Source organism: Diceros bicornis, chromosome 19 (genome assembly GCF_020826845.1).
Source record: "Diceros bicornis minor isolate mBicDic1 chromosome 19, mDicBic1.mat.cur, whole genome shotgun sequence".
NCBI lineage: Eukaryota > Metazoa > Chordata > Mammalia > Perissodactyla > Rhinocerotidae > Diceros > Diceros bicornis.
The window spans coordinates 405,539-433,533 of NC_080758.1; the positions used below are offsets into that span (position 1 = coordinate 405,539).

Here is a 27,995-nt window from a genome sequence, read left to right on the forward strand (position 1 = left end):
GAGCGTCTGCACAGCCATTTCCAGGCGCCGATAGCAGTGAGGGAGTGTCCGAGCCTTTCATCGCTGGCTGCCAGAACGCGGCTCACCCTTGTTCACTCAAGGAGAATTCCCGCCCCCCCTCAGCCTGCCCTCCCACTGCAGCCCAGTGAATGCCTCCTTACACATCCTGAGAAAGCATCCATAATGGCCCGCTGCCTCCCACCTCCCAAGGAATTCCGCGGCGCTGGACCCGCAGGGAGGCAGGGCGCAGACGGCCGCGGAGCCTCCCCATTGGATGGCCCAGTCGTGCTTGACTCCCCAGCGCGGCTGGCCAGCCACAGGCTCACCTCCCTTCCCACTGCCGCGCCCGAGAGAGGAAGCGAGGTGGCCTTTGCCCCCGCACAGGCCAGCCAGGAATGCGGGGCCACGCTTCCCATTCCGCCTGCCTGGGGGCTCGAGGACAGCGGGGGCGAGAAAGGACGCGCAGGGCCTATGCCAGGCAGCACGATTCGGGATCGCTTGCAATGGGTGCGGAGTGCGGGGCAAGGCCAGGCCGCTTGCTTCCCGCCCCTTCGCGGGGTCCCGCACCCCCGCCGAACAGACGACGAGGCGGAAAGGACCTACTCGGGTGGCTGCCAGTGCTTTTACGTTGGCCAAACCTAAGCCCCAGTGGCAGGCACTGTCACGTGGCCCGCGCCCCGAGGTGCGGCTCTCCTGGGGCGCACCGAGATCCCCCGACAGCGCGGGTGCACGATGCCCAGGCCCTCTTGGCCCCGCGCCCCTGCGCGGCCGCGGGAGCGCGTTTCGCGGCACAGCGCGGCCCGAACAGCCGCCCGGGCGGGCGGGGAAGTCGCGAAGTTTTCGAGACGCGCACGGTGCGACTGCGCGTCGGGGCGCGGGGACAGCCTGTGGCCCAGGGACCCGCGCGCTCCCGAGGAACAGGCGTGCGGGCAACGCCGGGGTGCACAGTCCAGGCAGGACCTGGGTGCCCTCGCCCCGATCCGCATCTCTCAGCGGGGCGATCTGCCCGCCGCTAGGCGCCCGCGGGAAGGGGGGCGGGTGCCGGAGACCCAACGCCGCGCCGCCCCCGCCCCCTGCCCCCCGCCAGCACAACGGAGGGGGCTTCCCACAATGCCCAGCGAGCTCCAGCCCGCACTTCCGCTGTCCAGCAGCCCACGGGGGGGTGAGGGGAACCGACCCCGCCGCGGCCCCCTCCCGCCGCGCGCGGAGCCGGGGCCGACGGGGGGCGGGGCGGGCGGCCGGCCGGCGGGGGCGGGACTCGGGGCGGTGGCCGGGGCCGGGGCGCGGCGCGGGCCAATCAGCGGCGGCCGGGCGCGCGCCGGGGGGCGGGGTCGGGGTCCGCAGGCGGGGCGCGCGCGCGGGTGGCGGGGCCGCGGGGTTGGAGCGGGCGCGGGGGCGCGCGCCGGCCTGACGGACGGACGGACGGACCGACGGACGCAGCGGCCGAGGCGAGCGCGCAGCTCGGACCTGCCCGGACGCAGCGCTCGCCTGGCGGCGGCAGCGATCATCGGCTCCGGTCCGGCGGCCACGGCGCCCGCCCTCGCCCGCGCCCCATGGGGTCACAGGTAAGCGGCGCCGGCTCATTGTCCGCGGGCCGGGCCGGCGCATCGCGGCGGGGCCGGGCCAGGTCTGGGCGGGGGGCCCTCCGAGCCGGGGCTGCTGCGAGCCGGGCGCGCCCCCGCCGCCTGCGCCCCGCGCCCCGCCGCGCCCCGCCCCGCGGGGGCGCCCTCCCGGCGGCGATCGTCGCGCCGGGCTGCGGCTCCGGGGGTGGCGGCAGCGACCCCGGCTCGGCCCTTGCCGGTCCCCGAGCTCGGGTGGCGCGGGGCGGGGCGAGCCGGGCGGGGGCGGCGCGGGGTCCCCGCGGGGCTGTGCGCGGAGGCGGAGGCGGCGGCGGGGCTGCCCCGCGCCCCTCGGCGCCTCCTGCCGCCGCCGCCGCCGCCGCCGCGGTCCCTCCCCCGTCACCTCCGAAAGGGGAATTTTCCAGCTGGTAATTTCTGCTGCGTCAACGCCCGGCCCCAGGAGGCAGCCCGGGGGCGTCCTGGCGCCCCCCGCCCGTGCCGCCCCGCGCGTCCCCCGCCTGCGCCTGCGAGTCGCACCCGGACCCGCCCGCGCCGAGTTTGCCAAGAGTCAGAACTGCGGGAGGTGGGCTCGGGCGGGTCCCCGCTCCCTGCCCGGCCTTGGGGGTCATTGTCTCCCCCTGAAGCCGGGCACTGGCCTCGTCTCCATTTTAATTACTGGCTGAACCGGGCGCAGGGGCCTCGGGGCCGGGTGGCTAGAGGAGCGCGGAGGGGACGGGACGCGCCGAGCGGCGAGGGGCGCGCGGAGCGGACGGGGCGCGGGGAGGGAGTGGGGTCCGCCGCGAGCCGCGTCTTTGTTTCTCTGTAAATAGGCATGTCAGTTTCGCAGGGTAGCACGAGTCGGTGTCTGACAACTCAATTTCGATGGCAAATGGGGGATGTTCTGCGCCAGGAGGAGGGCTCTGGCTAGTTGGGGTTCCCCCAGCTCCGCTAACAAATTCGTTATTTATAGTTTTAACGGACCACGCACAATAGGGTTGGACGGAGGAGCCTGGGTACAAACCAGATGAGGCGAAAAACAGATATTTTCTGACACTAAAGAAATATAAACAAAAGAAAGTTTGACTGAGATTCTCAGCGAATTTCCTCACACTTTCCGTGCTACAATCTCAGCGACGCATTTGTCCTGGATTACAGTGGCAAGATTGTTAACAGCAATGTTTAAAGAAATGCTAATTAGGCAAGGCGTTTAGCAAACGTCTCGGTGAAGACACCTGCGCAGGGAGAACTCGCGTGCATTTTAATTGTATCAGTTGTAGAATCTTTCATGTTGGGTTTATTATTAAAGCCAACTTCCCGTTTGGGTAAGAGACTTGTGGATTCACTCTGTTGCTGGTCTGAATGCTGCCTGAGCAAGGCAATGCTGCCACTCTACAAGAGTGGAAAATAGTTTGTTCCTCAACAGGAAATTTACAGAAGGGTTTTTCACATGAATAATAAAGTAAACAATAGTATTTTATCATAGTAGAATCCTTCCATTTGGTATATTTTATGATGATTTTAGATATTTTGAACTGAAAACTTTGGGAATTTGTCATTCCAGAAAGGATTAAACTGATGATAGGTGTATTTAGGCAGAAGTTACTGAAGATTTAAGTAGGAGCTTAAACACCGTGTCCCCTAAAAAGCTAATAATTATTTTCATGTCCTTTCCTGAAGGGAAGAAGCTGTGGGGTTATGGTGAGAGTTCTCGTTAGGGAGTCGGGAGTGGACTCACTTTAGGCTCTTCAGAAACCCAAAATTCAGCCATTCCAGGAGGCCAGCCTTGGGGCATTTAATTAAGCCTCTCATTGACACCATCCTTGGTATGAGAATTTTATTTTGATTAGATGAGATAACTACTGTTCAGGTTGAGCTGTTTCGTGTTAGCAAATAAGTTGTTCCTGTGCTCAGACCTCCGTCCAGGTCCGCTTTGGGATCTTCAGGACTGGTCGACTGTTGCCTGCGGGGACACCAACCATCTTGGATGCTCTGAGTCCCGCTCAGTTATCCAGGGTAAAGGTGACCCAATGCCCTGGTGACACCTGTGCTCCTCAGTCTCATGTTTGCTCAGAAAGGGTGAGGGAAGCACTGTGAGTATGTGGAACAGCTCCAAGGACGTGGAGGAAATGCCCTAATGTGTCAGACGGTCTGTTATTTACAAACACATTAAACCAAATTAAATTGTAAGAGTGAACTTTCCAATGTTGTCCTTAAGTGGGGGTTTTCAGATGAAGGGAAAGTGGGCCACTCTGTCCCTGGGGTCTGGGTTTCTGGGACAGCTGTGAGCACTCATGCTCTGTTCTCTGCCAGAGGTCTCGGACCAGCCTCTAAGAGCCAAGGAGACCCACTTAGTGTGCAGTGTTTAGAAAGCGCCAGAGACTGGTGAACTTGAGCTCATTCCTCCCTTTGCTGGTACTGCATGTGCTCAGGCTGCTGTGTTAAAGTGAGATGAGAGTTCTAGAAACCATTGCTCCTTGTCCCCACGCCAGTGTCACAGCAGCTGACTTGGCGGGCCCTGTGCTGGAAGCTTCATGTTCCTACCCAACTCATGTTGTCTTAAGAATGTGGGCTTTTTCTTCTCTCTGACTTAACGTATTTTACATTAAAGTCTGTTGAGCGGTAGGTGATTGTCAAGAATTCCCCGTGAATCTGCCCCTTCCCCAGAAAAAAAAAAGATTCTTCTTGTTGCTACAAGTTTGCCTCAATGGCCTGACTCCTGAGAATAAACAGATGGTTAAAAATCTCTCTTGAGGCCACAAGACTTATTTAAGTCTTTGAAATATGTTGTCTTGTCCTAGTCCTGGTTCTCATGTCCTCTGCTCTCGGCTCTGGCTCTGGTGCAGCCAGCATGGCTGGGGTCTCAGACCCTGGGATCCTGGAAGGTTTTTCCTTCTTTTCTGCCATTCTGGCTTAATTGCTTTGAGCTCCTGCCATGTGCACACTCAGGCCTTGTGGTCTGGTTTGCTAGTGACGACACAAGATGCCCTATGGTAATTGTTGTGGATGGAAAAGTCATGGAAAAGAGAGAGAACGTTTTCTAACAAACTAAAAAGTTGTTATATAAAGGATAAAAACAAGCTAGACCAGACAAATTTGACCTTAGTATGATTTACGCAAAGTTTTCTCTTCAATATCTATCAACAGTGCCACTTAACTCTTATTTAGATTAAAAAATTACTAAGTATTTTAAAACATTATTTTGATTTAAAAAATGATTAACCTTGGTGTCTTGGAAGAGAAAGTTGAGAAACAATCTTAGTGTATTTTTCAACTGCCTTCTCAGAGCTTGTGTTTTGACAGATGTGTTTTTTGAGTCATGTCGGAGAGACATTACCAGGGTTTTTTATTGATGACAATTCTTGGGCATTATTGTATACCTGCTGTGAACCAGCCTTTTGGGCCAGTCTTGGGACAGAGTTCCTGCAGAGGGTCCGGTGATCTGCTGGGATGGGTCGGGGCACACAGGAACTACTGGTGTGGCCTGGTGTGGGAGACAAATGCTAGTGAGAAGAGGGCTGAGAGCTCAGAGGGGGACAGGATGTAGACCACTGGCTGGGGAGGGGCATCTGAATCTCTGAGAAGACTGGAGGGCAAGCGTGTCCTTGTGGACCCTTGCCTGCTCAGTGCTGGACCCACATGCCCAGCCCTGGGTCCAGTGCTTCTGGAGCAAATTCTGTTCTAACTTCTGCTTTGCAGAGAGTGGACAGCCAGTGAGAGGGCCGGACCGTGGAGCCATGCAGCTTCTGGGGGCTGATTGGCTGTGGGGGTGGGTGTGAGAAGTGATCAGAGTTTCAGGTTCTGCCTTCTAGAGCTCTTGTGTCAGCACACACAATCATGTCCCACATGTCCACACTCCAGACCACTCCTCGGTCCTCGCCCTGGCCCAAGTGGTACCCCGTCACTGCTGGTTCACGTGGACCAAGTGTGCAGGCCTCTTCCTCTTGCTTCCGCTTCAACAGGGGCATCTCTCCCGCTGCCCGCAGAACCGGGAAGGTCCACGCGTGTGTGGGAACGATTGATTTGTAAGGTGTCCTTATTGATGCAGCGTTTGACGGCATGGGATATGGGCACTTTTTGTAAGACATTTCTGTTTCCCTCGCCGCTTCCCCCCTCTCCTCCACATCGTCGGCTACGACTCCGCAGAAAGTGCCGCCACTTGTGTGGCGCAGAAACCCTCCCCCTTCACTGACACACAGCGCACCAGGCCTGTCTCGCACTCCTTGTAGAGCAGAAAGAAGGCACCTCTGCATCATGGGCTACAGACGGAGGGCTAGAGAATCTCATATGTCAAGAGCTGCTTCTGTGTGGGGCCGGCCCGGTGGCGTAGTGGTTAAGTTCTGCACTCTGCCTCAGTGGCCCAGGGTTCTCAGGTTCGGATCCCAGGCGCGGACCGACGCACTGCTTGTCAAGCCGTGCTGTAGAGGCATCCCACATATAAGGTAGAGGAAGATGGTCACAGGTGTTAGCTCAAGGCTAATCTTCCTCAGCAGAAAAAAAAAAAAGAGCTGCCTCTGTGAAAGGTGGACTCAACGTGGGCAGCATGGTCCATGTGGCTTTGGGCCAGTCACCTTCTTGGTCAGTGTGGGTCCCCTGGCAAACGGAGGGTCTGATCTGTGATCTTCCATCCATCCTCTGCTGAGCGGTGACTGATGCGGGTATGCCTGGGCACAGAGAGCAAACCGAGGACTCGGAATCGGGCTGAGGAACAAGAAGTCTGCAAGCCCAGCTGTATCACTTCATCACTTTTATTTTGTGTGAAGACTTTTTTCTTCCGCCTCCGAGTGTTTGAAGAACTCTGTGGAAGTTGTCACCGACACCCTCCCCGAGGGGCAGTAACCCTGCGGCCATGACCAGCCTACTGGGTGGTGAACAAAGTGGTTTTTAATATTGGGTACGTTTTCACTTTCCCATGTTTTCTTGTGTCGTTGGCAGAATGAGACACGAACAGGAGTGAAGAGGTGATGCTGTCCTCGGACGCCCCTTTTAGTTCAGGTCGGCTGACGTCGCTCACTGAATGTGATTGGATGATGGAGTAAACGTCTGGGTGTTGGAAGGTGGCCATTTAGCTTCCCCAGCTCCACCTCCTCTGTCTGGTTTCTCGGCTATGACTGCTGCTTTCCTTTCTGCTGCGTGCTGGAAACCCCACACAGGCCTGGGGCGGGGGGAGGTAGAAAGGTGCCAGCGTCTGTGGCGCTGCGTGGCCACGCTAACCGTGGCTCTTAGCTGTAAGCCAGGTTCTCATGGTGGAGCAGAGCCGTCAATATTTCCAGGGCGTGCGTGTGCACTCAAGTGCCCGAGAAACAGATCGGGAAGGGTCAGCGCCAGGAAACACACCTTCGCTATGTCCAGCAAACCCGCCCCAGCACAGAGGTCAGGTGGTGGGTCAGAGGCCGGGTGTGTTCAGTTCTCTCGCTTTCCTTGATCAGTGAACACGACGTTCCCTGGATACAGCAAGGCGAGCTGGAGCATTGCCTCATCGGCTCACCTATGCACCAACCACATTTGCTTAACATCGTTCACAACGACCTCACTTTTTACTTAAACTTATTTTTGCCTTGTGTTAAGGAGCAAGAATATCCATGAAATCATGAGTTTGATGTCTCGGTTGTATTTTTCTTGACACACTAACATGGACATGTAACTATTATGATAGACAAAGATTTGCCCACGGGTTGGCCAGAGCTGCCCTTGCTGTGACTATGGTGTGTGGACCACCCCTTGGGGTCCACTGTTCCCTGCAGGGCTGCCATCTGCTCTCTGCCTTGCACCACACTTGTCACACTCACTCGGGCACGTGGTGTCCACCCCCCGCCCGTCTCCCCCAGCAGCCCATCGGGAGAGTACAGGCACTTTGGCCCCCGCGCAGAGGCGAGGGGTGGCTGAGCCGCTGTCCTTCGGTCCCTGTCTGGGTTCCCGGTTCTGGGTTCTGGATTCGAGCGGCTTTGCCACGTGGCTTTCCTGGATGAAGGGGTGGACTGTCTCTGTGATTGTCACCTCAGAACCCCTTAGAGAGCTTCATAAAGATGCATCTTCCAGCCCCCCCCACTACTGAATTGGAGTGGGGTGGGCCCTGTGCAGATCCGGGTTAAGAACCACTCATGCCCCGTTTCAGAGGGCCTTTCCATCATCTAATTGTAAGTCATGAGTTTCCCGAGGCTGTTGTAACAAAGGACCACAAACCTGCTGGCTTAAAACAGTAGAGATTTATTCTCACAGTTCTGGAGGCCAGAAGTCCTAAATCCAGGTGGGGACAGGGCCGCACTCTCTCCAGAGGCTCCTTCCTGCCTCTTCCAGGTTCTAGTGGCTGCCAACAATCTGGGGTGTCCTTGACCTGCAGACACGTCACTCCAATCTCTTCCTTCATGTTGTCATGGCCTTCTCCCCATGTGTCCAAACTTCCCTCTTCCTATAAGGACACCAGTCATATTGAAATAGCGCCCACCATAATCTTAACTTGATCATTTCTACAAAGACCTTGTTAACAAATGAGGTCACATTCCCAGGTACCGGTGGTTAGGACTTGAACGTATCTTTTTTTGTGGAAGTGAATTCAACCCACAACACCATTATAGCTTGCATTTGCCTGACATGTCTCCATATCTGTTTCTCAATCCCAGAGTTTGTTGAGGCGTCTCTGTCCATCACCAGCTGTCACCTCTGACAGCTGCCGTTCCCTTGATGGTATAGCAGAGGTGGCAAGTGACCAATACACTGGGGAATGTGACAGCAAACCTGCCCTCAGCCCCGAGCCTGCAGCGAGCAGGGCTCTGGGCCTGAGGGCACAGCAGCCAACCAGCTCCTTGCTCTACTGGGTCCAGTGTTCTGCAGGGGAAGCAACAAAGCAGAGACAGACAGGCCAGAAGAGACAGATGGAGACCCCTGCAGTGGAGAGAGGAGGGATGGTGTGATGGGGATCAGGCACTTTTGGGTGGAAGGTGAGCAGAGCGGGGACCGAGGGTATCCAGCAGGATAGGTTGGAGGTGGCTCGTTATTGCTGCTGCTGCAAAGCAGGACGTGGGGCCTTCCTCTGGGCGCCGTCTGCGCCCTCCTGAATGCACGTGTGCCCACCTGCCCACCAGGTCAGACCTGGGGCCTTTTCTCTCCCCCAGGCAGCTGGTGAGACTGGGGACCCCTTTTCAGATTTGGCGTTTTTATTGCTTCCTGTAAGATACACAGGAAGAGGAAGGACAGCAGCTGTTGAAATACAGTCTTCAACATTTAGAAAACTTGCTTTCAAGCTGTAGTGACCGTGTAGAACTCAGCGCATCAAATAGTGTCCTTAAGCGGCAGGTCTGAAACCTGTAATTCTGACGTAGCGATGAGCACGGGCGTGTTCTGTGGAGCCTGCAGCAACCATGGGGGATGTGGAGTGGCTGCTGCCCGTGGCTCATCGTCCACACTCGCAAAGGCACAGTTCCTCCGCCATTGATGCTGAGGTCACTGAGAGGGTCGGAGGTCATTGAGTGAGGGGAGCGCGGGGGTTGCTGCTGTCACTTCGATTCACTCTCAGGGTCACCCTACAAATAAGGACCCTCGCCTGACGGGGTGGGACCGAGGCGGGTCCCTCTGCGGACTGTGCAGGGCTTGTAGTGGACGGGGCTGTCCCTTCCCTCTTGGCCTCGGGCCCCGCAGCAGCCTTAGAACCACAGTGTGCAGGATGAGGCTAGAGTCTCTTACAGCTTCTGCATCACTTAATCACATTTTCTCCCAATTCTGTAGAAGTTATGTTGTTCTTTCATAACCCAATTATATGTAAGTGCTTATTGTGGGAGTTTTCCGACGTGCACAGAACTGGAGGAGACGCCCGCAGCTGCAGTAATTCCCAGTACCTGCTCCTCTCTGTCGCTTCTGTCCCTCGGGGTTTTGCTCTGGAGTATTTTATTTACTTATTTTTTTGGTGGGGAAGATTAGCCCTGGGCTAACATCCGTTACCAATCCTCCTCTTTTTGCTGAGGAGGACTGTCCCTGAGCTAACAGCTGTGCCCATCTTCCTCTATTTTGTATGTAAGATGCTGCCACAGCATGGCTTGATGAGCTGTGTGTGGGTTTGTGCCTGGGATCTGAACCTGCAAACTCCGGGCCGCCAAAGTGGAGTGCGTGAACTTAACCACTATGCCACTGGGCCGGCTCCTAGTTCTGGAGTATTTTAAAGCAAAGTTCAGACATTTCATTCTACCTCCAAGGGCTTCACTGTGCGTGGCCGACATACATAGCCATGCGCCTGGCAGGTCCCTCCTTAGTGTCACCCTGCCGTTTGCTTCAGCATTCGAGACTTCGTCGGGTGTGTCTTTCCTGCTCGTTTGTTTGAATTGGAGTCCAGATAAGGCCCACAGTTGCACTTGAGATGGTGCATCTCAAATCTCGTTCATTCTGTTTTGTGCTATTTATCTGTTGAAATGTCGGAGCTTGTTGGTCCCACGTGGTGGTCTGGCTGGTTTCATCCTCCAACCATAAGAAGCCCCACCCGTTTTCCCGTGAGGGGCCTTAGGACCAGCTGGAGGCGAGTGGGCTGGGGCTCACCTTTTTAGGGGCAGGCACTGCTCCGTCAGCGTCTCCTGGGGCCCTCGTGTGTCCTGTACTCAGCGTCTGAAGTGTAACAATCATGTCTGCATCGGAGTTTCTAATTTATAGTATTTTAAAGACTAATAGTTTTTATATTTTGGTGCCGGCTTTTAAAGATATGTGTGCCTTTTGTTAAGGAGATGCGCATGGAATTTTCAAAATAATTATCACCTATAAATGTTTTATTTTAAAAATTTTAGATTTGCTATTGGTTAATGAAGTATAGAAATATCTCATAAATTTTTTAACCTAAGAGGATCATCTCAGTTTTCTCCTTTTAGATTGATTTTCATTTGGTTTTTACTAAAACAAATTAAATTTACCTTTGCTTCTCTTTTTTTTTTTCCTTGATGAAGATTGTCCCTGAGCTAACATCTGTGCCAGTCTTCCTCTATTTTGTATGTGGGTCACCACCACAGCGTGGCTGGTGAGTGGTGTAGGTTCGAGCCTGGGATCCAAACCCTTGAACCCGGGCTGCTGAAGTGGAACGTGCCGAACTTAACCACTACGCCACGGGGCTGGCCCTGCTTCTGTTTTTTTTATGTGGGAAAAATGGGTGTGTAATTTTGCCCAAATTTGGAATTTTCCTATTAGTGAGAGGTTTTGTTACAAAAGGATTGCCACTCTAGTGGGTCAGTGCTGAGACCTCAATTTGATGTTTGCGGGATCTTCCTTTTGAGTGTTTTAGTGCATGCTTCTCAGTTTGTTTGGAGTCATGAGCTATTTTTACCTTAGTTTCTTTTCCAGATAAATCATTTTTATCCACAGCCAACACTGGGTCTGAAAGTGTGTGAGCTGGACCCTCTGGAACAGTGGGAGCTGATGAAATGAGTGACATGGGGCTTGATTTTAGAATTTCTGTCTCATGAAGAAAACGCTGGAATTTTGGCAGAGCTGGTGAGGAAACTGGGTTTGTTCATTTGTGACTGTTCACCCGCTATTTCCTGAGTCCTGTGAAGGTGAGAGAGCTGAAATCTCTCTCCTCTGACCGCCGTCTGGACCCCAACGTCAGTGAGCGCAGAGTCCCGCTGGGTTATCCCCAGCAGTTGGCTGGCCGATGCCTCAGCCCGGGAGAAGGACACGGCAGGTCCCTACAGAGCCGGGGGCAGTGACCGGCTTGTCTGGAGTGCTCACAGGCCAGCGGGTGTGTCCGATCAGTCTTGCCATCCAGCTCAAGGGCATGGCGGGAAAAGTCATGTAGCTGCCGCCCAACTCCTGACCGTCAGTCCACGGTGTCGCAGTATTTAAGGAACCTTCGAGGAGGCCTCCTCTGTCTCTCTCTGTGTCTGCCTCAGTCTGGAGGCTCCAGGAAATAGCTGTAGAGAAAGTGACAGTTGTGCCGTCAGAGTGGCCGGTGCCCCTCTGAGGAATTCCTTTTGCTCTTTAGGATTTGGGTTTGGGAGGCCTCTGTGTGCTGGGTGGCTCCAGGTGCTGGGGGCAGGAAGGAGCAGCCTGTGTTCCCCTTGTGGGGGACCCTGCCCTCAGCAGTTCCAAGGTTCTAGATGAGACACTGGCCCCCATCAGCCCACCTGCGGGCCCCTCACCCCTGAGGGCCATGTGGGGGTTCTGGGACCCAAGGAGGCCGACCGTGTGCCGTCCTGTTAGGAAAGTTTGACTCCCTCGTGGTGGTCCCACCCCCATGCCTTCGAGCTCCCAGGAGGAATGAAGAAAGGGAAGTATGGATGTCTCCCGTGTTTACGCTAAAGTCCACCTCCTGGGTGGTAATTCCATGGTGTCACCCTGCCCCACACGAGTGTTGGTGGATACACCCTTCTTCTTCCAGTTTTATAAATAAGGTGCTTGCTTTGGAGGGAAAGGGGCTTTGAGCAAAGATCCTGAGGCCCATGGGCTCTGCTCCCACTTCTCCTCATTTCTCATGAATGTCTCAGCGTCACCTGTTGCCCCTCTGACCAGCTGGGCTCCCTCCCCACGCCTCACGTCTCCTAATTGTGGGCATCTGGGCAGTGCCTTCCTTTTTGCTGCTGTAAATAGCAGCTAGGAACATCCTTGAAGAAATGAGCGTTGGGGTTATTTCCTTGGGTTAGAGCCGCAAGTGGAATTAGCGGGTGGAGGATGCACCGTGTCTCTGCCTCTCCGCACTGCAGACCATGTTCCAGGATGCTTGCAGCTCTCCAGTTGCGCATCGCCAGCATCTTTGGGTTTTTATGATGTGATGTTAATTTTTGCCAGCTTCGTACATTCAGATTTTTCTTTGGAATCTTTTCTCCGAGTCTAGTACGTCTGTTTCGCTGGGTTTCTTTTAGGCCTTGCCCAGACACCTTGAAAGTTTTAACATTAAGTCACAGGATTAACTCAGATTTTAGAAGGAGCAGACAGGGCTGTGGGGTTGGCCCAGCACAAACCAGACCTTCCAGCTCCCCAGCCTTGGTGCACCTTCCCTCGTCGGGGCTAGGCGGGAGCTGAGGTGGGTTTGGTGAGGAGGGGGAGGCAGGACTGGGCTGTGTGGCACAGACTCTTCGGGGAGGGGCAGTGTTGTAACAAAGGGAATGCCCACCAGCCCAGCATGCGTTTACTGAACCCCATGAGCCCGTGCGGGCGCAGTTCCCACAGCAGGGCCGTGAGGACGGGGAAGCCACCGGGAGGGACATGTGGCTGCTGGGGAACCCCCTCCCCTCGGCTGCCTGACTGAGCTGGCCCTTGCAGTGCCCGTTTCCTTCAGCGAGCACTGGTCAGTAGGGCAGATTGGAGAGCCCCTTGTGGGCCCCCACGGCCCCCAGAGCACCGAGCAGCAGCCCCCCTGGTGCATCCCCGAGTCCTGAGTCGGACTCCTGCTGGCAGGTCCCAGCCTTTCCTCGTGAATCACGGAGTTTCATTTCCTAAAGTGCCTGGGAGCTGGTCCAGCCAGCACTTTACAGAGAGGGGCTTTCCCAGGGAGCGGCTTCGTCACCCTCACACGCCGGAGAAGGGGAGACAGGGTGCTCCGAACCTCCCAGCCTTCCCCTGGAGCCAAGCCTGGACCCTGCCCAGGGGGAAAAACCAGCCCCTCCCCCAGAGCCCATCCCCCAGGGCCCCTCTCCCAGGGTCTCTCCCCCAAGGCCCCTTCCCCAGAGCCCCTCCCCAAGGGCCTGCAGCACCTGCTGAGCTGGCACCCAGCTGACTCCTTGTGGGTCCAGGTGACCCCCACACTGGTGCCTGCTTCAGGCTGGGTCCATCCCACCTCGGCCCCCTGCCTGGGGCCCCTGAGGCCTGGCCTGTGCCCCCAGCTGGTGCTGTGCTCAGCCCCTTGGTCAGGGGCTCCACTGGCCACTGTGGGAGTGCCAGGGACTGTTGTGACCTGCTCATTGCTGAGGCCTGGTCACTTCTGGGACTGGCCGTGTTGTTGATGTCAGCGTAGACTGGGGAAACTGAGGAGGGGTCAATCACAGGAGGTCAGGCCTTGGAGATAGGATTTGTCTGTGTGGCTGTCCACTCGTCTGCCTCCTGCCCAGGTGGTTACATTCCCTCACTCAGCAGCCGTCTACCCCTTCTTCGGTTATTCAGCATCTAACGTATTTACCTTCTGAAAGGCCTGTGCCGTCTGCAGAAATGACACAGGGAGAACGGTACTGGGAACACGTCAGGTTAGCCAGTGGGAATTCTGTTGGAAACCAGAGCAAATGTTTGTGCTGGTTTCGGCGGTACTGTGTGGTTCCTGTCTCTATCCTGTGAACATGTCTCTATCCTGCTCAGGATGGTCCAGGCCCGTGATGGCCGTGCCTAAGCGGCACCTCACCTAGATGGGCAGCTTCTCTTGTTTTCAAGTAATACAACTTTTAAGAAAAAGTGACTGATGGAAGATTCCAGCATATTACCTGATGTAAACAAATGTTGTAAAAGGTTAAAAAATGGTGATCTGGTTGGGGGGAGGTGAGAGTTCTCCGAATTATTCGTGCAACTTTCCCATAGGTTGGAAAGTATTTCAAGATAAAAAGTTGAAAAAGACAGTGGAAAGGTTCCTTCCCATTCTTGACAGCATGGCAGGGCTTTTGTTTTTTCTTATTTAGATTCTGTTTTTTCTTGGTGGCAGGGAGCCCAAGTGTTCAGAGTTAACATTTCAAGTCACAGTATATCTCAGATTTAAAGTTCTTGGATATAGTTTTTATGCCTCGTTAAACCGATCAACTTTCTTTTTAAGAAAAAAAATTTTTAAGTTGATGTGTGGCTTTTCCTAGAGTTTTTGTGAGAAACTGTCACAAACTGGTGGCTTAGAACAACAGAAATGTTCCCTCTTGCAGTTCTGGAGGCCAGAAGTCTCAAATCCAGGTGTGGACAGGGCCGCGCTCCCTTGAAGGTTCCAGGGGAGGATCTTTCCTGCCTCTTTGGCTCTCGTGGCCCCAGGCATCCTGGGCTTGTGGCTGCCTCACTCTTGTCTCTGCCTCTGTCTCCACGTGGTCCTTCTGTGTGCACCTGTGTCCAGATTTCCCTTTTTTTTTTTTTTTTTTTTTTTTGGTGAGGAAGATTCACCTTGAGCTAACATCTGTTGCCAAGCTTCCTCTTTTTTTTTTTGCTTGAGGAAGATTAGCCCTGAGTTAGCATCCATGCCAGTCTTCCTCTATTTTATATGTAGGTTGCCGCCACAGCATGGCCTGATGAGTGGTGTAGGTCCGCGCCCGGGATCTGAACCCGAGAACCCGGGCCGCTGAATCAGAGCACGCCAGACTTAACCACTATGCCGTGGGGCTGGCCCCCAGATTTCCTGTTTTTATAAGGACACCCGTCCTGCTGGGTTAGGACCTTATCTTAACTTGGTTAAATCTGCCAAGACCGTATTTCAAATAAGGTCACATTCACAGGTATGGGGGGCTGGGACTTCAACCTGCCTTTTTTGGGGACACGATCTGCCCCACAACAGTGAGTAACTGTATCCATCCCCCGACTTGCTGTGAGCTGTGGCTGATGGGGACATCAGAACCCACCTCTCAGCTGCACACGTGGTGTCACGCTCTGACTTGTGAGACCCAGGGCACACGTCTGGATGCTCCGGTGGCTCTGGTGGCGCAGAGCTGGCATGTCACAGGGTGTGTGGCTGGTCGGCTACACGGCCTCACCATCCACCTTCAAGACCACTGCCATGGGTCAGGAATTTGCCGTCTTGTTCTACTTCTGCCTGCACCTAATATGGGACATGTTAACAATATTTCTTGAGTTTAAAATGTAAGATTTCGATATCACAGGTCTAATGTGAAAAAGATGTATAGTTTTGTTGACCCCAAGAGTATGCATTGAGCCTGTTCAGCATCAAGATGTGGTCCCTGTGCTGAGAGGCTCCCAAACTTGGAGGGAAGGCGGGACAGCACCAGGCGTCAGAGGCACGTGTGTGCTGTCATGGGAGGAGCCCCAGGAGGCTTCCTGGAGGAGGAGGCAGGGTCTGGCAGCTGGGAGCGGCTCACCATCGCTCTTGTATTCCATGGCAGAATTTGCCTTTGTAGATCCGAGCTGTTAAAACGAGCGTGTTTGTATCGCCGATGCTTCGTGCATAACCTGAATGAGCTCACGGGAGTTTAGCTGCCTGTCAAGATCAATTGTGTTTTAAAGATGAAAGGCCCAGGACAGGACTCAAGTTTAGCAGGAGGTGTGTAAAGAGGTGACCTCTTCTTCCCTTTTCTCTCCCCCACTCTCCAAAACAGAGAAATTCCCCCAGACCGACTTCCTACCAGCGGAAGCCAAGAAACTGGAAGTCAGAGCTGCTTCGTTAACTTGGCCCTCAGGTGGGCATGCCAGGCACGAGGCCTTGGCTCTGACATGGGCCTTTTTCTGAGGCCTTTCTCGCAGCTCCCACCCTGCCCGGCCCTTTTCTGTCCTCCCCTCCCCCTGGCCACCCCCCCGCCGCCCGTCTTGTTCCCAGGGCCCTGGACCGCTCTCCCAGGTGCAGAACCTGACTCAGGCTGTCTGGGGCCCCGGGGTGGCTGCGCTCGAGGACTCACGTCTCCCCTCGAAGTGCTGGGCTCTGGGTACCCCCTCTGGGTTCCAGCCATCCTGAGGCCTGGCAGAACCCTCAGCCGGCCCCCGCACTCCACTGGTTACGGGGTCTCTCGCTGGCCCGCATCTTCCCACTGCTCTCCCACCTTCCCAGGGGCTCCCCGAAGAAGGCCCAAGCCAGAACAGGGACGATTCCAGATCAGCAGAGGGTGCTGTGCAGACCCTCGGGGAGGGACGGGGCTGTGTAGGGATGGGGCTGGGGCAGCTTCCCAGGGGGTCTGAAGGGTGGGAAATGTGGTCCACGTGGGGAGGCTGAGCCGTCAGGGCTGCCTGGTTCCCGCAGACACGTGGGCTTAGGCAGAGGATGGTTTTCCCGGTGAGAAAGAGCAGAGTGTTTCTCCCGTGTGTGCCGAGTTACCCTGGTGGCTTCAGTGGTGTTCTCGGAAGATAAGAGCAGTGTGAGTGTCCGGGGTCTGCCTGGCAGAGAACCACAGGCCGAGCGTCTTAGACAACAGAGATCTACTCTCTCATGGTCCTGGGGGCCAGAAGTCCGAGACCTGAGCATCTGCCCCAGGCCTCTCCCCTCGAGCGTGTCTGTGTCCCAGTGTCCCCTTCTTATAAGGACACCAGTCCTTGGATGCGGGCCCAGCTCAGTGACCTCATCTTAACTAATTACATCTGCCACGACCCTATCTCCAAATAAGGTCACTTTCTGAGGTCACGGGGGTTAGGACTTCAACAAATGAATTTGGGGGTGACGTCACAGTTCAACCCACGACAAAGGGCAATAAATAAGCACAAGTTTATAGTGGAGCGAGAATATTTTCACAAAAGTAGGTTTCTAGTTAACTTTATCGAGGTATAATTTACATGCGACAAACTGTTCTCATTTGAAGAGTGTCACACGAGTTTGCTCAAGCTAGTGAAACCATCAGGTGGGCTACGTCCCTCCCCCCAAGTTTCCTGAGCCTAGGCAACCTCGGACCTGGTTCCCTCCCTGCCCGCTGGTGGGTTTGCATTTTCCAGAGTTTCATGCAGAGGACGCACACGCCCTCCCCTGGTCTGGCTTCTTTCGTGCAGCATGAGTGTTTTGAGACCCACTGTGTCTGTGTGGAGTGACATTTAGTCGGCACAGGAAGGCCAGGCGGGAGGTGGAGGAGGCACATGGGGCCTTCCTACCGAGCACCCCGCTGTTGGACTAAACCTCGTTCTTCTGTCTGTTCACCTGCTGACGCGCCTTGGGTTGTTTCCAGGTTTTGCTGTGGTGAATGGCACTGCTGTGACCGTGTGTGGGTGCTCGTGTGGAGCCCAGCTCCCACCTCCCTGGGTCTCCCCCTTGTGTTGGAGCTGTTGGGTCATGTGCGTCTGTTCCACCCTTGAAGACACTGCCACGCCGTTTTCTCAAGTGGCTGCACCATCTCACATTCCCGCCATCGGAGTGTGAGGGTTCCCGTTGCTCCATGTCCCCACTGACACTGATGTGATCACTCTCTTCAGTTTTAGCCGTTCCGAGGGGTGTGCGGAGGCATCTCGTGGGCAGTTTGCATCTGTGTTTCCCTGAGGGCCACTGAAGTCGAGCATCTGCCTGTGTTCGGCCATTCATACATCTTGGTGATGTGTCTGTTCAAAATGTGGCCCCTGTAAAAAATCTCACCAAAATAATTACGAAGCCCGGTTTTAGAATACGATATGGACCGTTTCAGTCAACGGTGGACCGCGTACAGACAGTGGTCCCGTAGGTTAGTACCGTGGAGCCAGGTGTGTAGAGTCTGCACCCTCTGGATTTGTGTGAGCTCCCTCTGTGATGTTTGCACAAGAACAGAATCACCTAAGGACGCATGTCTCAAAAGGTGTCCCCGTCGTTAAGCGCCACGCGACTGTTACGGTGTTAAACTCAGCTCAGACGTCCTCGAGGTCTCCCCCTCCTCCTCCGGGAGCCCCTGTGGCCTATGGGGAGCTGCTTGGCCACTGAGGCTGGGATCAGAGCGCTTTGGTTCTAGCACAAAGGTGTCTTGCTTCCGCTTTAAAATATTTGTCTGTTAGATTATGTTTTCAGGAAAATTTTAAATAAGTTTAAATTGAGTGTAACCGAAATGCAGGAGTTGTCAGTCAGAGGTAGGAAGGTGGGAGGCTGTCTGATGCGGTATTTGGGAGGACGCTCATGTCTTACAAGCTGTTCCCAGTCCTCGGTGGGCTTTTCCTGAGTGTGACTCGGTGACTGGCCCCAGGGAGGAGCCGGCCGGTGGGCCCAGGTCCCTGCACAGGCCTGATGCTCGTCTGGGTGTAAGAGGGACGCCAGGTCTCGATTGCATCCGCTACTTTACATTTTGTTAGAACAAATCGCCTTCCAGCCCCTTAGGGATGAAAGGAAAGAGATAACCCGCTCCCGCTCCCGCTCCCAGAACTAGTGCTCCAAGCACACAGAGCAGCAGATGACGTATATTCACAGCAGTCCACGTTCCGTGGTTCTTGTGTGTCTTGAGATGTGTGGTTGAGTTGGCCTTTCCCCAGGAAGCGTCAGTAGCCGCCTGGAGGAGCTTGAATGGATGTTAAACGTCTGTCTTCGAGATGATGACTTCTGCTCCTGATTGTGAAGAGACCCCTCACCTTCAGATGCTGGTGGAAGGTTCTGGAATGTGCTCTGTAACTTCCAAGATGAGTGTAGGGATTGGGATGCCGAGGGCCATACCACGTAAGTGATGGATTAGGGAGCCGCCCATCCCTCTGGCATCTCCGACACCGGCATCCTGGAGCGCAGACGTGCTCCTGTCTCACAGAGAGGTGGGGGGTGGGAGCCGGTTCCATTGCTCAGGTTTGAGCGTGGCTTGTTTTACTGGAGACGTTGGAGTTTCATCCTCGCCCTGGATCACCGCACTGAGCAGAGGCGAGACTGTCGCATCGGCCGTGGAAGCTGGCAGGGACAGCAGGGCTCCCTGGAGGACTCGGGCTTCGGCATCGGACGCTCGCGGCTCTGAACCCGCCTCTGCCGCTGGCAAGGCGCTAGCATCTGAGCTTCTGTTCCCTGGCTTGCCGCTGGGGGACAACCTCCGCCTTTCCCGGAGGCTGTGGGGTTGGCTGTGGCTCCAGGAGCAAGGGGCAGGTTGCCCACCCAGGCCGGACAGGCCCTCGCTGGCCCCTCTGTCACGCAGACCGCTTGGTCACGCACATTGCTCACAGTGTCCCTGGTTATCCGGGGCGGGGTGGGCTGGCTCACGAGCCCCACTGCTGTTCAGGGCGACTTGAGTTTTGGGGTTGGTCTGGAGCGGGGGTTCAAGTTGTGTTGGTACCAGAGTGGTAATGTTTCGTAAGTGTTTCGTAATGTTTTGTAAGTGATTCTGTCTGAGGCTGAAGTAGCTTGAGATTAGTCAGCTATAAATAAAATAGATGGTAGAGAACATATAGGAGAAGTAAAAACAGAAGTGGTGTTTCATAAAAACAACACGGAGCTGGTGGAGCCTGGAGACAGTCCTCACATCGCTTCTGTGCAGCCGCAGACACCAGTGTGCAGCACAGCCCGTTCGCCGCCTCGGCCTCACCCAGCCCTTGGCTCTTCACGTGCGGTGATTTGGCATCTGTGTCCCTTCATGGACCGCAGGCTCCTCTCTGACAGGGCCCCTTACTCACAGGGGTGCCACACATGGACCTTTGAATGCGTGAAAATGCCCTGTGATCTGCACAGCAGTGCAGGTAATCCAGAGACGACGGTCAGGTTACCTCTGCACAGATGTGTGTTTGCAGGTGTGTGTCCTGTGAACAGATGTATGTCTGTCCACAGTGTGTGTCCCATGAATAGATATATATATGTCAGTCTGTAAGTGTGTGTTGCCTGAACAGTTGTGTGTGCTGTGAACAGGTGTGTGTCCTGTGAACAGATGTGCGTTCCCTGAACAGGTGGCTGTCCTGTGAACAGGTGTGTCTCCGTTAGACGGTACACTCCACCAGGGCAGGGCAGGTGCTCTGCTGTCCTTGCCTTCAAAGAAACAATGTTGAGGGTGGTTTAGTCTCGAATCTGCATCTTACTCTTCAAGCTGTTACATGATACAACTGGCTGTGTTGCCCAGGAAGCTTCCATTTTTAGGGTCGCAGCTGCCAAAAAGCAACTGGGCAGCTGGCCACTGGGCTGCCGCTCTTGTGCTGTGGTCACATGGTCACATGTCCAGGACTTCCGTGAACATCTTACTGATGCAGAGAGATTATCAACTTTGTAGCCAAGTTCTCTGCTCTCTTAAGCTTCCCTGGGCGTGGATACATTATGTGTGTCCTTGATGTTTCCATAGCAGACTCGTCTATTTTCCATTATCATTATTTTAGATTCCTTTTCTTTCTAGTATACAAAAAACTTTTTTCCCTAATGAAAATTGTATGGTTTTTCTTACTACAAAATTCCTGTGAAGTACATAACTGATTTTTAAGCTGCCCTGATTAGATAATAATTTATTTTAGAACTTTTCATATGAGTTGAAATTATTTTGGAAATGCAAGCCCTGTGAGGTGGTTGTTGCTTCTGTAAAAATTACATTTTCTTTTCCTTTTCATTGTTCCTAATTCTTAAAGGATCTGTTTTACTGGTGAGAAAAGAGACTTATTATTCATATAGGACATCAGATAATGAGACATACAGCTTCCTGATTTGACACAGGGTGCCGACACTTTTGATTCTTTCTGACACACGGCCGGGAACCAGTTGCCACTTTGTGTGGACTCCAGGCCTTAAACTGACGCCTTAGTTTAAATGGTCATTTTCCTCGATTTGAAGTGTTTTGGTCCCTCCCTCAATGCCTGGTCAGTCTGAGTCTGTAAGGCCAGGAGTGAGGAATAAAGCCGGGCCTGGACGTCCCTTCTTGTACCCCCTCCTGCCCCACTCAGAACGCTGGGGCAGCCCCGGGTTACACCCCAGCCTCGGGGGCTCTGATGTGCTCGAGGTCGAGAGGCCTATGTGGTCTGTGGGCGTAGGGATAGGTCTCCTCCTCAGTGGCCTGTCCTTGTTGGGGACAGGTTCAGCTGCTGTAAGAGAAAGGCTGAGACCCGATGGAGGCAGCGTGTCTACCTCGCGTCTTGAGTCTGGGGCCGGTCGGGGCAGCGGCCTTTGTTTTCGGCGGTGGCCCCAGCGCCAGGCCACAGTAAGTGCTCAGTCCGGAAGAGGGGACTAGTGCAGCAGGAGGTCACCAGGGCCTCGGCCATCACACCAGGGCCGCCAGCAGGAAGGGCTCGAAGGGGTGGGCGGGATGGCGCTGGGGCCCCGTGCCTGGTTCAGTCTCGCCGCCTCGTTCGACCGGCCTGTGAAACGTGAAGCCGACTAGCTGCCTTTGCACAAGGCGCTTCAAGGCGCTTTCAGGTGATGTTGCGAAACGTGGTCAAGACTGAGGGAAGGCCCGGGTGCCGGAACAATGTGGGTGCATAGAGCCAAGTCTGAGGTCTCCAAGCCAAGCGCCCCGAGGAGCCGCCCCACCCAGGAACGGCGTGGACGTCCCTGCCTGGTTTTGTCCCATTAAATGCATTGTGGCATTTTGGGTGAGAGCTTCTGCTTCCCTGATCAGCGGGGAAGCAGAAGATTTAAGGGGGAAGATCAACCCTGACCGCCGTCTGGTTCTCAGGCGTGTTACGGGGTGAACATGTCCCCCAGAACTCGTCTGTTCAGTCCTGACCCCTCAGTGCCCCAGAATGTGACCCAGTGTGGATGTAATTAGTTGAGATGAGGTCGTACTGAAGGAGGGTGGGCCGTAATCCAATATGGCCGTGTCCCCATGAAAAGGGGACCTGAGATACAGATACACTCACAGGGAGATTTGTGGACATGGAGGCAGAGACGGGGTGAGGCGTCTACCGGCCCCAGAAGGCCAAGGTTGCTGCCAATAGCAGAAGCTGAGAGGCCTGGGGCAGATCCTCCGCGGAGCCTGCAGAGGGCGTGGCCCCGCGACGTCTTGGTCTCGGTTCTGGCCTCCAGACTGGGAGACTCGGGAGACTCAAGTTCTGTTGTTTAAGCCTGGATCTGTGGCACTTTGTTCTGGCCGCCTCGGGAGAGTTGGCGGTCGGGAGAGCCGTGGAGGGGCATAGGAGGTGATCCAGGAGGATTCGGGCTCCGGTTTCTGTGCAGTGGCACTGCTCTTGATGAGGGCGCACGTTCCCGCACTGGCCACCTTCCCTGGGAGCTGGGCCAGCAGCGGGTGAGCTGACCTTCTCCCTCTGGAGTCTTGGGAGTTTGTGGGGCTGAGGCTGCGACTGTCTCTTGCTCTGTGGGTTTGTTTGTGTAGGAAGTCGGTTTTTGTTTTTTGTTTTAAGGATGTTTCTTCAAGGGTGAGGGATGAGGGGACACTTGGGTCATTTAACCTAGATTTTCCCTTTGGGTAAGAAGGTCGCCTCACCCATTCATGGGCGTTTTCCTTGTTTCTGAAATATTTGTTTTTTGTTCTGAGAGTTAGCTGTGTGTGTGTAGGATTCTGTTCAGAACTGTGTCCATTATGACGGTGGTAAGCCTTGAACCCGGAAACTTGCATCAGATTCCTGCTCGCTTCCATTCCCGCTGGGCGGCTGCCCTGCCTCAGGGAAGGGATAGGCACTCCCTCTGCAGGCGGTGCTCCAGGCCCAGCAGACGTGCTTGCTGTGTCACTTCTGCTCCAGCATGGTGGCCAGGCCACCCTCAGCATGTGCGCTCTGCATAGGCGTGCGCCCCGCATAGGCGTGCACCCCACACAGCCGTGCTCCCCGCACAGCCGAGTGCCCCGCACAGGCGTGAGCCCTGCACAGGCGTGCTCCCCGCGCAGCCGAGCGCCCCGCACAGGCGTTCTCGCCTGCCTTCATCACATGCACTCTACCCGACTCCCGCCTGGCGTGTTTGTGTCAACCGTGTGGATAACTCTTGTTTTGCCCCCACAGAGTCTGTAGAAGAGGCTTCCAGGAACCAGGACTTCCAAATGAACAACCGAAAGGAAGACATGGAAATCGCGTCCCACTACCGACACCTGCTGCGCGAGCTCAATGAGCAGAGGCAGCATGGCGTCCTGTGTGACGCCTGCGTGGTTGTCGAGGGCAAGGTCTTCAAGGCGCACAAGAATGTCCTGCTTGGCAGCAGCCGCTACTTCAAGACGCTCTACTGCCAGGTGCAGAAGACGTCTGACCAGGCCACGGTCACGCACCTGGACATCGTCACTGCCCAGGGCTTCAAGGCCATCATTGACTTCATGTACTCTGCCCACCTGGCGCTCACCAGCAGGAATGTCATCGAGGTGATGTCGGCTGCCAGCTTCCTGCAGATGACGGACATTGTGCAAGCCTGCCACGATTTCATCAAGGCTGCACTGGACATCAGCATCAAGCCGGATGCCTCCGACGAGCTCTCAGAGTTCGAGATTGGCACCCCGTCTGGCAGCAGCACGGATGCACTGATCTCCGCCGTGATGGCTGGGAGGAGCATCTCCCCATGGTTGGCTCGGCGCACGAGTCCCGCCAATTCTTCCGGAGACTCGGCCATCGCCAGCTGCCACGAAGGTGGAAGCAGCTACGGGAAAGAGGATCCGGAGGCCAAGGCTGACGGCCCCGAGGACATCTCCTCGCAGTCACTGTGGCCCGGCGACGTGGGCTACGGGTCTCTGCGTATCAAGGAAGAGCAGATCTCGCCGTCTCATTACGGAGGCAGCGAGCTGCCTTCTGCCACGGACAGTGTGATCCAGAACTCTTTCTCAGAGCAGGCTGGAGGGGACAGCTGGCAGCCCACAGGCCGGAGGAAGAATCGAAAGAACAAGGAGACTGTCCGGCACATCACGCCGCAGGCGGAGGATGGCAGCCGGGCCGGATCCCCGCTGCCGTCTTTCCTTCCGACGTCCGGGTGGCCGTTCAGCAGCCGAGACTCAAGTAAGTCTTTCATTTGTTACGGGCGGGGCTCAGACACCGTGGGCCGTCAGTGGCCCGAATGCACTGTGTGTTGGTGGCCCCGTGGCTGTTGGTTTTGTGAACGAAGTGGCACATTTCCAGTGGGTCACCTCCTTTCGCAGTAAATTGCTGTGAGCTCAAGGAACTCGACTGACGTGTCCCACAGGCCAGATTGTCCCCATCAGTACAGCACCAGTGTCACCACCACACAGAGGCCACCCGGGGTGGGGATCCTCTGAAGCCGAGGGAGACATGAGCTTTGGGGTCATAGCTGGAAGAGTGAGGTGACACCTGGAGGGAGCCCCCCTCCCTCCAGGCACAGTCTGCTTTCTCTTGTAGAGGGGGGCCTTTCCTAATTTTAAATGATTTAAATGTTAACATTTTAAAAAGATGGAAAGTACATTAAATGAGGTGATGTGAGGGCGAGAGGGAAGGGCCGAACCTTGCACCGAAGTCTCTCTGCAGTCGTGCGGCCTTCAGCTTTGGGTTCTCTCTTCAGTGGACAGTGCTGTGGTCATTACTGTGAGTGTTGGACAAACGCGTCACGTGCACAGGTTTGTCCGCAGTGGAAAGCTTCCTCCACCTGGGACTCGAGGACTCGAGGCCACGAAGCCTCTCACAATGAGGGGTGTTTGACAACAAGCCCAGGTTCCAGTGTGCAGACTGGCGGACGTGGTGCTTTGTTCCTGCAGCCACAGGGCGGTACTGCCCGGTGTGGGCGGCCTCTCCCGACCCCACGTCTGACCCTCTGGGAGGTGCGAGGGGGCTCTGAGCTTGGCTGTGCGGAAGCTGCTCATCACACGCGGGACGACAGTTTGTGTCTGTCTCCGAACGAGGAGACAGCCAATTCGATGTTGACTGGTTGCAGACGCTCTTCCCGGTGCTGAGCACGCGGTTGCTATGGCCACACCGAGCCTTTCTGAGTGGAGATGGGAACAGGCTGATCACCCTGCACCCCTGCCCCAGGTGCAGCGGGGACCCGAGGGCTGCAGTTCGGGGTAAGGAAGGATCTTTGCAGGAACCGAGGTTGGTCCAGAGCAGGACAGAGGCTTCTTAGCAACTGCCCGCCGTGGGGAGGCCCCTCCAGCACGAAGGTTAGAAGTCGGCCGGAGTGCGTGAATGGACAGAGGTGGACAGAAGGCAGCAAACCGTGGGGCGATAAGCCTTGAGAAATGCTGCAAATGCTGAGCCTGCCTGTGCTCCGTGGGGAGGGCTGCCCGCTCCCCCCAACCCCTGCCCCGAAGGCTTCTTGGGGCTCTGGTGAGCTGGCTCCTGCTCTCCTCAGCAGAAAGAGGGCGGCCGTCCAGGCCTTCAATACGCTGTACCTTTTATTATTGTGGTGAAATATACAGACCATAAACTTCACTCTTTTAATCATTTGTAAGTGTACGATTCATTGACATTAAGTACATTTACACTGTTATGCAACCATTACTGCTGTCTTTCTAGAGCTTTCTCATCTTCCCAAACCGGAACTCTGTATCCATTAAACAGTACCTCCCCAGGATACACTGTAGACTTTACTATTCAGTCTCATTCTCATTGTTACTTTGTGTCCCCAGCCCTGAGCGCTGGGCCAGACCCCTGGATGTTCAGCACAGATTGGTCTAACCATGGTTTCTCAGCCTCGGCTGGATGACTCTGCCGTGGGGCTGTCCTGGGCACTGCAGGATGTTAGCAGCAGCATCCCTGGCCCCTACCCACTAGATGCCAGTAGCAACCTACCCGCTAGTTGACAACCAAAAATGTCTCCAGACACTGCAAATGTCCCTAGCGGGCAGCCCCCTGGAACCGTTGGAGTTAACGTTCAGTTAAGTTTCTGAGCTGATAGAAAAACCATCTGCCTCCCTGCTGGCTGTTGGTAAGGAGAGGTGCGCAGGCGATTGGCGGGTGACAGCAGTGTCTCCGTCTGCTCCTAACTTGGTTGATAATCTTGCACCAGCTCTGACTAAAACCTGAAAAGCAGCAGTCCACGCGGAATGGCTTAAGGATGGACGCTTCATGTGGAAGCTTCTGAGGTGGCTGGTGCAGTGGCTCCTTCGCCTCCTGTCCCAGGACACCTGCTCATGTGTCATGGGTCACCGACAGGCTGTGATGCTGGAGGCCTTTAGATCTGAGAGTCCTTCAACATATCAAGAAATGGTGCACTCCTTAAGCCCGTGGGTTTAATGTTTTAAATGCAGTTGTCGAGCAGAAGGTGTTTTTAGAATCCAACAAGTGATTTCGGCTGTGTACTTTTGTTAATATCTTAAATCCCTTGGGTTACCACGGCAACTGTGAACCGCTTCTGGTAGATTATTCTGAGTTGCTAAGGCAAGGACATGAGGTTGTGGGCTCGCGTGGGTCGGTTGCTGCCCGCCTTATGGTGGCCAGTGAGTCCTCCTTCCTGGCCCTGGGGCTGGGCTTTGGAAGAATAAATAGTGATCCCCAATGGAGGTCAGTGTGTTTTCATTAAAGATTTGTTACATCTTAGAGAAAAATATTTTTTATTCTCTTCCTGTTAATAAGCGAAAAGGTCCCCTCCCAAAGGAACATGGATGTGTGGATGTCCAGCCTTGCAGCCAGGCCACCTACTCTGTCCCACTATGTTCCCACTGTGGCTTGCGGTGGCTCTGGGGCCTGTTAGCGCTTAAGAGTGATTTTCCACAGAAAAGGCATTCTAACCTAGTGGCTTCCAAGAAAACGTCCGTTGAAACTTACTTCCGAGTTATCGCAGCTCACTTGTGTGATTGCTCATGGGAAAGGGCATTAAAATGTGCAGGGACATCGTGCGTACGTACAGGTGTGTTTCAGATGCAGGCAGCCTCTGTGGCCGGGCCCACATTGTCTCCCCCTCGTCTTCCCTGGGCTCTGGCCTCACCCCTTGTCTGCGATCCCAAGGGTGGCTGTGAGGTGGAATTGTAGCTACTAGTTCAGAAGCTGGTGCAAGAAGGGCCCCGGTGCCCCATCCTAACGTCCCACACACATTCCTAAAAGGTTCTGCAAAAATAAAGTTCTACTGAGAATAAAGTGTGTGGGTTTTGTAAAGTGAATGTTTGTACCTGGACTTTGCTAAGGTTGGACCTTGCCACACAGGGATTTTTTTTTTCTTTTTTTTTTTGGTGAGAAGATTAGCCCTGAGCTAACATCCGTGCACCATCTTCCTTTACTTTATATGTGGGACGCCTGCCACAGCATGGCTTGATAAGCGGTGTGTAGGTCTATGCCTGGGGTCCAAACCTGCGAACTCCAGACTGCCAAAGCAGAGTGGGTGAGCTTAACCACTACGCCACCGGGCCGGCCCCCACACTGGGACTGTTAAGAGTGCATTGGAACCACAGAGCAGCTTCAGGTGGGTGAGGTGGTCTCTGTAGGCTTCCGGCTGAGGCCGTTGCAGCTTCTTTCCTGCTGCGGGAGGGGAGCAAGGTGGCACCAGCTCTCAGGATGGGGGACTTCACACACTGCCCCTGGCTGGGGGCCCAGCCCTCCTTTGCTGAGGTCAGAAGGTTCTCTTCTCAGCCCCTTGGAGAGCGTCGCTGGGGCTGAAGCAGGAGCTGGCAAGCGGAAGGTCTGAGGCTGGTGGCCCCTCCTCCCCTCATGGAGGTGGGAAGGGGGACCATGCCCCTGGACTGTCTTAGCCTGGCCGCAGGCGTCCTGAACCACAAGGACACGGGAGGACTCATTTGGAGAAGCAGCGAACCTGTGAGTTTGTTTGAGTTCATGTACACCTCGGTTCCTTGATTTGATCAGACATGGAGGAGTGAGCAGGGAGCCCAGCGCCCAGCACAGCCCTCCTGGCACTCGGGAAGACTTGAAAGTGCACCATCCTCTTCTGGAAGAGGAGAAAATCAGCTTGCTTAGTATGATATTTGTATTTTGGGGGTAAAAGAGTCTGAACAAAAAGTGACACTGCGTGCCTCGGTCAGTCTCCCGGGGCTGGGATTGGCTCTGTCTCTGACACCCAGACCGACGAGTGCCTTTCCTGAGATCCGGGGCTTCACCCCTCTTCCCCTACTCTGCTGTTCAGTCCTTTCCTCAAAGGTTTGCAAGCTCGACTGTACACCCAGATGTTTTCCTTCAGGTGTGAGCAGAGTCACCTGGAATTGGTCC

At 55.1% G+C, this 27,995-nt stretch overlaps 1 protein-coding gene across 2 annotated transcripts in view; it reads left to right on the forward strand.

The window, feature by feature from the left end:
- The first annotated feature begins 1,455 nt into the window (after positions 1–1,455).
- The window catches only part of ZBTB46 (zinc finger and BTB domain containing 46), a 67,201-nt gene continuing 40,661 nt past the window's right edge, over positions 1,456–27,995 (forward strand). For both annotated transcript variants that reach the window (XM_058562236.1, XM_058562237.1), the window contains exons 1-2: positions 1,456–1,565; positions 22,914–23,888. In XM_058562236.1, the coding sequence (XP_058418219.1) occupies positions 22,952–23,888 (937 nt within the window). In that variant the 5' untranslated portion in view covers positions 1,456–1,565; positions 22,914–22,951. The remainder of the gene's footprint in view (positions 1,566–22,913; positions 23,889–27,995) is intronic.